General features: G+C 38.2%; 1 protein-coding gene across 5 annotated transcripts in view; it reads right to left on the reverse strand.

Annotated features, from left to right (window-relative positions):
* specc1 (sperm antigen with calponin homology and coiled-coil domains 1) overlaps positions 1-12,653 on the reverse strand; it is a 108,190-nt gene that overhangs the window by 25,993 nt on the left and 69,544 nt on the right. For all 5 annotated transcript variants that reach the window (XM_042499132.1, XM_042499131.1, XM_042499134.1 and 2 more), the window contains 5 exons: positions 12,150-12,316; positions 11,188-11,288; positions 10,383-10,458; positions 9,635-9,779; positions 7,126-7,228 (listed from right to left, as the gene is read on the reverse strand). In XM_042499132.1, the coding sequence (XP_042355066.1) occupies positions 7,126-7,228; positions 9,635-9,779; positions 10,383-10,458; positions 11,188-11,288; positions 12,150-12,316 (592 nt within the window). The remainder of the gene's footprint in view (positions 1-7,125; positions 7,229-9,634; positions 9,780-10,382; positions 10,459-11,187; positions 11,289-12,149; positions 12,317-12,653) is intronic.

The following is a 12,653-nucleotide window of genomic DNA, read 5'->3' on the forward strand; positions in this document are numbered from 1 at the left end:
TGTTTCACTCTAATTAGGCTGCTGTTTGATCAAAAGGTCCACCAACAATAGGAAATAATAACTGGCACAGGGCTGACCCTCCCATGGGCTTTGTCGCCGTCGCACACCGCAGCTTTTCTGTCTCCGCGCTGTCAGATGAGCCTGATATAAGAGCCTGTTATGAAAGTGAACAGCAGCGATTGTCAAAGCTGCCTCTTCAATGCGATCATTAATTATGTAGCCTGAAGAGGCCGAGCATAAAATACAACCGGGTGACTCCACACTAAAGAGCCAATTAGTGTTGAGTTATTACCTCTCTGACCTTCGTCCACTGCAGAGAGGAGAGGAAGCGCAAAATGCGAGGGGGTGTATCGATAAAACTGAACCTCACTAACCTTTATCAGAGCAAAAACGAGCAGGGCAGAGAGAAAGAAACACAACCTGGAGGTGGCTGTATTTCAGACGACTGCCACAGTCTCGGCCCCCGAGATAAAAACTGTGACACATCAGCCAGTCCCCGAGCGTTGGTCTTTAATTAGTAACTTCTGTGTGGACAAAGTTTGACCTTTCGCCAAACCTATGCAGCGCAACATCGTCCTCTGACAGTAACCTTTACCTTCAGCTCGCCGTGACACTCAGCTGTGGGTTCGTGGTCACATAAGTTCAGGTGCAGAGCGACTGAGCTCCACTTACTGTGAGACAGGGGGACTCAACTTGCTCTGATCGGGGGCCACTTCTGCAAAATGACAGGAGGCCAGGGGCCAGTCGCAGGAGCCCAAAACATGTTTCCGAGATTTTAGGACATCTCCGGTACTTTAGGATGTTTCTAAGATTTTAGGATGCTCCTAGGATTCTCAGAAGTTCCTAGGATTTTAGGACATTTCTAGGATTTTAGAAAAAATCTGAGATTTTAGGACATTTCAAAAACTTTAGGACAGTTCCCAAATTTTAGGATTTTATGACATATTTTGGATTTTAGGTTGTTTCTAGGATATTAGCACTTTTCTTGGACTTTAGGATGTTTCTAAGATTTAAGGACATTTCTCGAGTTTTAGGACATTTCTTGGATTTTGAGATGTTTATAAGGTTTTAGGAAGTTCCTTAGATTTCAAGAAATTTTCAACATTTCAGTACATTTCTTAGATTTTACGATGTTTTGAAGACTTTAGAACATTTCAGGGATCATAACATGTTTCTCAGACGCTTGTATTTTCGGATGTTTCTGGGATTCAAGAACCTTTCAAGGATTTAGCACGTCTCTAGTACTTTGAATGTTTCTAGGATTTTAGGACGTTTCTGCGATTTTAGGACATTTCCTGCATTTTAGGGACTTAGCTAGGACCTCTTTCAGGGGTTATGAGAGATCCTCCACTAGCACATTTTTTTAAATAAACAAGCTCTATTTCGATGCTGTTTTATACACTAATGCACCTTATGTATACTAAAATAACAAAAATGATTCCCAGTGTGAATCACCCTGTCAGGGGCCAGATTTAGCATGCAGGCTGTAAAATGAGCATCACTGCTGTAATAAGTAGCTTCTGTGTGGACAAAGGCCTCATAACACTAAGAGTTTGACCTTTCACTGGACATATGAAGTCCAACATCGTCCTCTGACAGTAACCTTTTCCTTCAGCTCGCCATGACACTCAGCCGTGGGTTAATGGCCACATATGTTCGGGTTCAGAGCACTTAACTCTGCTCCACTTACTGTAAGTGATGCATAAACACCATATGTTTCACACGCAAACATACAGCACATATCCACACATCCGTCAAACAGAGTCCCCTGTGGAAAATAGAGGAATTCACTAAAAACAAAAAAATCCCAAGAGAAAAACAACAGCGGCCTTTCATATCTCTGCTGAGAGACTAAACACCAATTGAACAAAATATTTGGGAAATCGTTCTGAAAAAAGGTTGCGTGACCTTTTGTTCAATCTACATCTCAGATATCTCGACCCTGCACGTGAATCTTTGACTCATCCGCCTCTCCCGATGAATTGTGGTATATTCGGCGTATTACATAACGTTAAAAAGGTACATGGAAAGTTGGTCTGGTGGACACTAAAAAAAAATATTATTCCCTTAAACATTTACTCTAACTGCCACAAATTTGCTGGACACAGACTGTTAAAAGATTTGCAAATGCATCAGGGTACAACAGCAACTTCAAAATTTTCTAACCTGGAGCCTATTTTACAAAGTTTCTGCTACTGTTTTTCACTTATGGGATCAACAAGTTTTGCACAATTGCACACCGTTAACGTAGGTCCACTGAAAGTGTTTGTTTTTGTCATTGTCATGTCATTTGCTGCACACTTATCCCGTCATATACTGTATACCGCAGTGAAATTTCAGGAAGGTGTATTAAAAGACCTCCAAAGCCTAGTTTCTGGTAAAACAAAAAAGATTTTACTATTTAACCCTTTAACTGTCACCTTAAGGCATGTCTTTGCAAAAAAAATATACAACATAATAGACCGTAGAATATGTTACCAAAATGCACCAATTTATGAAGAAAAAATACTAGAATAATAAAAAAAACTGCAAAAGCCAATGTAATATAATAGAGATAAATAAACAAAATTGAATAGATAGAAATAAAAATAAATCTAGTAAATAAAATGTATAAAATATATGGTAAAAAAAACTGCAAATGTTATATGATATAAATCTGAAAATAAAAGTGACTTCATAAAATAAACAAATAAAATAAATATAAAAATAAACAAAAATAGTTAAAAATAATAAAGAATCTAGTCACAAAATGTTTTTAAAATGTATGATAAAAAACAGTCAATGTAATATAATAAAAATGAATTAAGTAGTATTGGAGTATAATCAAAATATCAAAATGCAACGCACAAAAACATCTGTATAAAATCAAAATGGGTTTTGCAGAGTTTTTAGTGAAGTAATTCAACTGCAAAAAATGTCAACCGTGCAGTTATACCGCCTGTTAAAGGGTAACAAAAAGGTCTATCTCTGTAGGAGTCATTTCGGTTTCAGACACTGCGAATATCGATCTGAGCCTGTCAGTGGCAAAAACATAAATTGGTGACGCAAACAGGCCCTGAGTGGTTACATTGCAGCATTTTTGCTGTTTCACGTCTGCCGTCTGCAGCCGGACACATTTGATACATGATTATACAAAAAAAACATCAGAAGAGAGGTTCCAGGATAAAAAATACTGCAATTACCCTTTAAAGTAAGGTAAAATACAGAATATGACAGTGATGCTTGTTTTAAAAATAGAAATTGTCGACTGCCTGATAGTGAATGAATCACAGCTCAGGTTCACATGGAGAAAACGCACAAACACGAAGGATCACAGCTCGAATCGGGAACTCTTACTCCAGGAGGGGACCGATTATACCTCAGACTCAAACTCTCCCAGAAGCCAAATCTTCTTACTGCATTCCTGATACTTGCAAATAATCACTCTGTGCTGCTAAGCCCTTTGTGAGCCGGGATCACAGGTTCCACCGTTAAACGGGAACGAGGCTCCGTTAAGGGTTTCGTGTCGCTCGACCAAACTGTCCTGAACTGAACCGAGATTTTCAATTCCATCTGGATTCCTATTTTACAAGAGTCCGCTTAAATTTAACCCTCGCGTTCACTCCAGTATTACACTCAAAGGAATACTTTACCCCGAATGACCATTCTCTATGACAGATACTCACCCCGTGTTGTGTTGAATTCTTAAAGAAAACTTTTTTGTGTCTCACGTTTCCACGACGACATGAATGAGATCTGGATTTAAATACAGGAGCTGTGTGAAAGTTGTTGAACTTTATTTCTATGCATCAAGAATTTCCTGTTTTTGGATTCTTCACCCACATTTTAGGGTGAGTTTCTGAGATAATGATTATTATATTATTATTATATTATCTGATACATGACACAACATCCGTTTTCTTGTGCTGTGTTAAGAAGCCTTTAATAAGCTCTTTTAATATTTGAAACCTGAGCGAACTGGTTTCAAAAACACGGAGCAAAAAGACAATGACCAGCTTGGCGAGAGATAAAAAAAATATATCAAGAAAAAGGGAAAGTATCCAAAAAAATAGATTTATAATTTTATACGTAAAATTACATCACAGAAAAAATATTATCAAATCAATTAAATAAATACATATAAATTTAGTTTTTTTATTTTTATTTTAGCACGTCTTCTAGCTAATTTCCTTGTTTGTTTTGGACTTTTTTCCGTTTATTTTTAGGTAATTTTTTTAAAGAAATCACCCCAACATGTTCATGTTTCGAAGGGTTAAAATACAAATGTGAGCACTTTGACATCTTGACTATTTTTTTTTTTTTACTGTTACTATAGATTTTTAATTGGTTGTTTTATGTTTCTTTGTGTAAGATAGTTAAGAGTAAGACTTTTTTAAAAAAAAAATTAATTGGTTGTTTTATGTTTATTTGAGTAAGATACTGCAGAATAAGATTTTTTTAAAAATCTATTTTATTTATTTTTTTAATTGGTTGATGGATGGTGAATTAATTATCTTTTAATTACTATTATTAAAGTAGTCATATTTTTGTATTATAATCAATATTGTTATTATTATAATTTTTTTAGTTACTTTGTTCATTTTATTGAGTAGTATATTTTCATTATTACCGTTTAATTTTGTTGTAATGTAATGTTGTTTTGGACCCCAAAACGACAGTTAATGGGGATCCTTATAATAAACAATAACCATAATTATGACCCAGTGACCTTCATTACAAACTGGTGCCATTTCAAACAAAGTGAGATATTTCAGTTTGTGTGCAGGTCCAAAATCTCATCATCCTCAGTCTGTCTGTCAGCAGTTTTATCTCAAATATTTCCATCACAGAGGATCACACACTCGCCGTGCGTGACCGTCACACACCTGATGAACGAGGGTGACTCAAAGTTCAACCGAGCGGCGCCGTGAACGAGAAACAGGAACTATCGATCCAACAACTCTGATCATCTGCAGCGTTTATCACTGGGAGAACTGGGACTATTTTTAGCAGCTGGTTTTTCACGTTCGGTCAAACCGAAGCTATGAGACGGAGAGATGAGCCTAAACAGGACACCAGCGGAGCCATTCACAACTGTAATCAATCTTCCACCACACTGCTGAAAGGACTTCCCACTAAACTTTGCAGGTTGGGACCAGTCTGCCTGCTGGTAAGAGTTTTAGCTAGCTGGCATGCTGGCACACAAACACAATGATTACATGGGCAAATCTCTAATCCCACTGGGCTTAATGGGCTCCTTAAACTGGGTATTAGGGGAGCAGCTAATGCCGGGTGATTGTCAGCAGCACTGGGACATGGGGGACACATGCGGGGACACAATAACAATGCATAAACAAACGGACATGCATGAAAAGAAGCAGGGCTGTATAAAAAACACACATGTATAAATCCAGCGTAACACTGCGTGCTCGGCGTCACTGTTTCCATTAGCTCGCTGCCACGGTGACGTCGTGTCCCCGCTGAGACGACAGGCCGGTGAACGAAGGTCTGCAGACACGGCGGTGTGCCGCTACGGTCCAACACGTCAGTGACGGACGAGAAAAAAACAAACAAAAGGAATAAGGACTGAAGCTGAGGACGCAGAGCGGGGACACGCTGTGTGTGGGGGCCAGGGGCCAATCGCAGCCCCGTACGTTTCTAAGATTTTAGGACATTTCTAGGTTTTAAGGACACTTCAGAATTTTAGGACATTTAGGGCAGGGCTTTAAGATCGTCTCTGATTTTAGGATGTTTCCAGGATTTTCTGACATTTCTCGGATGTTAGAACTTTTCTCGGGTTTTATGATATTTTTAGGATTTTAAAACGTGTCTAGGATTTCAGTACATTTGTAGGATTTTAAGGCGTTTCAAGGATTACAGGACATTGCCAGGATTTTAGGATGTTTCTAATATTTCAGAACTTTTCACCAGTGATGCACGATAATGATTATTTCAACCGATAAATCGATAATTTCTAGCTTCTCCTGGCCGATAAGATGCCGATAACCGATTATTTCTTTTTGTTTGATTTTTATTACCCGACGGTATGAAAGGCTGAGATCTGGTGAGTACAGATGAATTTCATTTGTGCATTTTCATTTAAAAAAAACAACATTTTTGAGGATTTTTCCCCTCTTATCTTCTTGTGTAAGCTTGAATTGTACAAAAATAATGCTGAAAATAAGCCTTGGACAGTATATTTCCTCCTTGTTCACTGATGATCTAAATAAGTCGCTAAATGTTTCACCTGTTGCGTTTTTTTTAAAACAACGCCGCTGAGAGGCTCCGAAAAGCCGCTAAATAGCAATAAAGTCGGCACGATAGTAGTCCTCTCCTCCCTGGGACCTTAGATCATCTTGTTCGTTTGTTTTTGGACGTGGAAATGTTGTTTTATTGCGTAACATCCGTAACAGTGTCCCTACACTACAGTGGAAACACGGATTGACGGAAAATATCGTCATTGGCGGGGAAAGAGTTAAAAAAGAGAAAGAAACAAAGGGTTAAACCCTGCTGCTGACTGATGATACGTTGTGGACTGATCTCGCAGCAGCAGTTTGACACGCAGCGTAATGCACAGTGTGTAGGACTGGAGGAGCGAAACCATGGCAACATGAGCAAAATCAAAGCAATTTACGCTTATTATTATCGGTTCTGTTTATCGGCCAAAACGTTTATTATCAGAATCATCGGTATGACAGCCCGTTATCGGTCCGATAATTATCGTGCATCCCTAGGCCTACTTTTCACGGATTTTAGGACATTTCTGTGATTGAGGACATCTGTAGGGTCTTAGCTAGGACCTTTGTTACGGGTGCACTTTTTTTGATAAAGCAGCTCTATTTTGCTGCTGTTTTATGCACTCTGGCACCTTCTGTATACTAAAAGTCCAAAAAACAGTTGTGGATCGTTAAATTTTGATGGTGAAATGTTGGTCGAGGGGCCACCAGGGCCCAGATTTGACCTGCGGGCCATAAGTTGAGTATCACTTACCGTTATCTTCTGCACAATGCTGCAATAAGAAAGGAGAGTGGGAGCAGCGCTTTTAAATAAAAGACTAAAAGGAAACTGTCGGACAGAGAAAAGTCGGGCGTGAAAGTGAACGTGGCCCGCCGTGTGTTTGAGAGGTCTCCGGCCTCTGATCCCTACCGGATAGCCTTCTGTTTTCTTCTGGCACCACTTCAGTAGAGCGTTCCTCTTAGATCCTCCGTACTCTCGGGCCAGCGCAGCCAAGGGGTCCTTTCTTTCCACACTGTCACCAGGGAAACGCAGACGGCAGTCACACACAGAGAGAGATAAAGAGGGACGGTCACAGTCTGTCATTTAGGGAACGATAAGTGTTTGATTACCCCATAAAACTGTCATTATGCTCAAATCCACACACAGACTCCAGTGCACACGGACATGAAGGAAGCGCCATAAAAACCATAATTATGCAACTTCTCTATGTCTCATGCTATAAGAATGTACTCAATTAAATAAGCATTTTTCCAGATGGAAATCATTTGACGACCACGTCTGAAACGAGCTCACAGGCGGCCCTGACGTAAAAACACGTGACTCTTTCCATATTCGCCATAGAGTCATTTCAGGGACCCAGAAGTGTTTGTAAATATCTTTTTTGGATTAGGAAAAAGTGAACATAGTCCTGTTTACACTGCAAAACAGTCGTAAACAACCATACAGTGAAACTAATGTGTGACTTAAGCTGTGCATGAAGCAGCTGAGCTGCCTCACGATGACCGTAAACATGGTGCAGCAAATTCAGATGATGAGACAAAGTCGGCTTATTAACTCTTTAAAACCTGAGCAAACTGGCTTCAGATCTTTTAAGAGCATGGGAGGAAGGCAAAGAGTAACTTAAAAAGAAGTGGCCAAAAGAATTAGCAAGAAAATAGTAAAACAAGAAAAACTTAAAATAAGCAACAAAAATAAAAGTAAAAAGCAAAAACAAACTAGAAAATGAGTGCTAAAAAAAAAAAGAAAAAAGAAGAGTAAAAAAATCATTTTTAAAAAAGTTTTGTAACATAAGTTAAAATTTTTTTTTAAGATTTATAAATATATTTTTCTAAACATTTTTCTCAAATTTTTTTTTTTGAATACTATCAAATAATTGCCCCCTGGCTAATTTTTAGGACATTTTCTTGTCAGCTTTTTTTTTGTTTTTTTCATGTTTATTTTTTCCAAATAAAATATATTTAAATTATATTCATATAAATATATTCTAAATTACGCTAAGGAATTCTTAATACTTTTTTCTTGTTTATTGTTTACATTTTACTTTACTTTTTTTTCTCTTTTTTGTGGCAATTTTCAGGTCAATTTTTTGTACATTTTTTACAAAATTTCTTGCCAATTTTGGGGTCGTTTCTTCCACTCATCGCCTTCCTGGTGATTATAAATGACATCAAGTCAATTTGCTTAAGTCTGAAAGGATTACTTGAGAATATAAATATTTGTTAGCTGCGGTTCTTGAAGCGCGATGACAGAACATTTTAAAGTCCTGCTTTGAACGTTTTCTGCAAAGAATTAAATGCTGCATTTCTACGTCTTTGATACTCTTCCCTCTTTAATGAAAACTAGATTTCCATCAGTGGAGGGAACTGTGTGATGTGATCTCGTGTTATCGTCATGAATTCGGAGAATATCTGCAGCTCAGTGTGTTTGTGTTGGAGTCCAGACTTTAGAGTGCAGCCAAACGTGCACAGCTCAGAGTAGATTTAAGTGTACGATGTAAAGCTTTTGCACGTTTTTTTTTTTGGCCAACCTCCTAATTTCCACCTTCTGCCTTCATGTGCTCAAATGCTTACACACAGATTTATGATTTTTTACTGACTGCATTATTAAAAGACACAAGGGAGAGAAAACAGACGCTACAATGGATCGGTTAAATGTGTATGTGCAGTGTTACTCCGAGGGTCCGCTCCCTGGGGTTCGAGCCGGAGGCCGAGGCCATGGGAAGACCGCGAGACACGGTCGTTGCTCTGAGGATGGTAAACATTTCACACGTCACAGCGGCTCTGCTGTTAAATTCATTATTTCGTCGTCTGCGGAAGCGAGGCCGAGGCAGGAAGACCCTGTCCAAACAAACATATGGCGGCTATAACATGGCGGCGAGAGCAGAGCAAACACGGAGGACACGTTTGAGAGGGAAGACCTGCAACACGGAGACGCTCGCTTACCCTCATGATGTGCAAATATATAAAAGGGGCAGGTGCTCAGAATTAACCCTTTAAACTCAACAAGAAAATAAGCAACGGAAATATTTGTCCTGGGGGCTAAAATAACAAAAATCAGTTTTTTTGGTCATTCACGGTTATGGTTAAATAGAAAGAGAAAAATCGAAATTTCAAATTGTTTAATGTTATTATGCTTGTAATATGTTAGTATGGCAACATGTTTTAACCCTTCGAAACTTGAGCAAATTGGCTTGTTTCTTTCAAAAACACGGCGAGAAGGCAATGTGCAATGGAAGAGGAAATGACCCAAAAATTGGCAAGAAATTAGTAAAAAGTACAAGAAAATTACCTGAAAATAACTTAAAAAAATAAATAAATAACTTTAAAAAAATCAGAGAAAAAAAAGTGAGAAAAAGTTACACTTGGAGAGTTGGTCCCTAAATTATAATATTTCTGTAAAATAATTCGGGTTGGCCCACCTGAGCTTGCTGTTGCCGCGGCTGCAGCTGAAGGACGCCGTGCGGCTGCCGAAGGAGGCGGGAGTTTTGATGACAGACTCCAGAGACGGACTCTTCCTCATCAAGCTGTTTGGTTTCAGGTCGTCTCCACAACCCGACAACTTCTCTGAGAGAGCGAATGTGAAGACGGAGTCATAAAACACTTTTTAAAGTACGATAATAAAATGTAAAAAGCATTTTATAACAGGAAAGTGGGACTGCGACCAGTTTAACACTTCTCAATCTTCATTTTTTGGGATAATTTTGGCTGTGTTCATGCATATGGCATCAATTTTGGTAAGATTGTGTATTCATGTTTAACGTTAAAATCTGCAGCTCAGCTCCTACAATAAGTCTAAAATACACTGTGGAAACTAAATAGTTACATTCAGACTGTTCAGGTCCAAAAATGCTCCATTGAAACCCATTCAAACTGACATTTTTGATCCCACAGCCATCAAAGAAGAAAAAAACAGGACTTGTATTATTTCTGGGTGTCATTCTGGGCTTTTGACTCTGAATTTGTCATTTTGACTATTTTCCACCTGGTGAGGTCATTTTGACCATATTTGGCTTTTGGAGGAAATACATGCTGTTTCCACTGGGTGACCCGTCACAATAAATGTAGCTGCTGATCACTGACATATCCCAGACTGGGATTATGAAAAATACATAAACAATATAGATGTAAAATGAAGGACTGCCAGCTGAAAGCACGTGTGTTACGTACCGTGATGATGAGAAAATTCTCCGTGATTGATCCTTTTCTCCAGCGTCTTTGACAGCGGCTTTATGTACGTTTGCCTCTGAAAGAGCAGAGCGGGAAATTCATCAGAGACCGTCAGGGTTTAAACACACTTTAATTATTTGAAAAAAAAACCCAGACTTTAGATTAGGATTAGAACTGTATATGTAAACGTAACTCAGGGACCAGCTGTTATTTATAAGAGGGGATGGTCTGGTGCAAAAAGGGGGAGGCATGTTAAATGTTTTTTAAGCACTGGAGAGGAACTTATGTTCTTTATTTTGACTTAAGAGAAGGGCAAACAACTTTAAATGGCTTCATTTTGTTGTTGTTTTACTGCTGGTTTTTAAAGACAAAAATTAGCTTTTTTTTTTTTTTAAATCATTTTGTGGCGATTTTTTAGGGAAGTTTTTTCCCCTTAAAACTCTTTTTAGTGATTTTTTTTTTTTTTTTTTTACTTTAAAACTTTTGGTAAATTTATTCACTTTACAATTATGCAATTTCATTTTTTAATTGTTGGCTCTTTAAAAAAAAAAAAAAATAAAAAATCCTCAAAATGCCCTTAAAAATAAAAAGTGATTCGATTTTTAGTGATTTAGTAAAAATCATCAAAATTGTATCATGTGTTATAATGCAGGTTTATGAAACAAAATTTTCCAAAACCTTCAGGGTATGGATAATTTTCAACTTCCACTTATTTGCAAATTCCAAGACTTTTCCAGGTTTTTCTATGACCGTATGAACTTTTTTACATTTTTAAAAGTAAAGTAAAGTGTGTGTGTGTGTTTACCTGTATGGGGGAGACAGCAGCAGCAGGAGCGGTGCGTACGGGGATCCCACTCAGCGGGCTCCTGGAGGACGAATGCATCTGAACTGTGTGTCCGGGTCCGTCTGCAACACCCGAAAATACAACCGTCATTTTTATTACCGCTTAGTCTAGTAAATGATTTTTATCTAGCTGTTATGTAATTATTATTATTATCATTTTTATTATTCATTTCTGTTATTTGGTCTTTTCAAACTTTGTTTTAAAAATGTCGCTTTTCTTCTAGCCGTTATTTAACTACTTCATTATTATTAAATCAATTTTATTGTATTTTATCGCCATCATTTTTGTTTTGTCTTCATTTTTTTTGCTTTAGTCTACCCTCTATTTAATCATTATTAATTGTATTATCTTAATCAATATTATTATTATTAGTGCTTATTTTTTGTTTTGTCTTAATTTTTATTGATGTTTTGCCTGTTTACTCTATTTTATTTAATCTAGTTATTGTAGCTTTTAATCTATTTCATTTTTCTATTATTTACTTTTTTATTTTTTATTGTCTCATTTGATTTGGTCTGAAATTGTTCAATTGTTTTTATCTTTTTTTTTTTTTGGTGTTTTCATTGTCTACACTGTTAAAATCAGCCTCTCGGTCATCTGTGAGGCACTTTGATCTGCGTTAACTTCAGGTCTGACTGATTAATTTAGTGTCCCTTTTATTACGTACACTTAAAACGCCAAATGCATTCCTATGCAACTCTACCTGCCATAAAATCAAATTTTACAACGCCTGTAAAAGTCGATTTTTGTTGACCCCCTAACAGAGGTCACCTCAGGCCACACAGTCCCTCTTAACTCTGCATGAGTCTACCGCAGAGAAATGACAGAAATCCACTGTGGAGATCTCACCAGCTGTTCTTCTCTGTACTTACACTAGTGTTGGGATTCCCCGTCTGTGTGTGTGTGTGTGTGTGTGTGCTCACTCTGTCCAACAGTATCAAAGGACTTAATGAGGGATTTGACAGTAGCTCCGGGCTCCGAGTCGTTGGCGTCTCCGCCGGGGTCGGTGGGCGTGGTCGGGATCATGGAGATGCCGCACCAGTGATGGTTGATATCCGAGTCGGACGCCCTCCCCTCGTCGCCTTGGGACCTGACAGACACAATGAAGAGGCGTTGCTTTGCAGAGAAATACACAAAACACACACCTGAGGCGGAGCGAGTGCGTTTCTGAACTGGAGATTAGATTCACTTCACACTTTATCTTTTCACGTTAACTGCTGATCAGTATGAATAGATACTCGGAAATAAGGATTTTGCTCAGTGCATTGATTACAGATCAGTGATGCCAAACTTACGGCCGTAGAGACAGGGCGCCAGGTGTCCCCATCAAACATTTTCCCATTCACAATAAAAATAAAGTGATTCACACTGGGAATTGTTTTTGTTCTTTTAGTATACATAAGGCGCCAGAGTGTATAAAACAGCAC

Source organism: Plectropomus leopardus, chromosome 13 (assembly GCF_008729295.1).
Source record: "Plectropomus leopardus isolate mb chromosome 13, YSFRI_Pleo_2.0, whole genome shotgun sequence".
Classification (NCBI taxonomy): Eukaryota; Metazoa; Chordata; class Actinopteri; order Perciformes; family Serranidae; genus Plectropomus; species Plectropomus leopardus.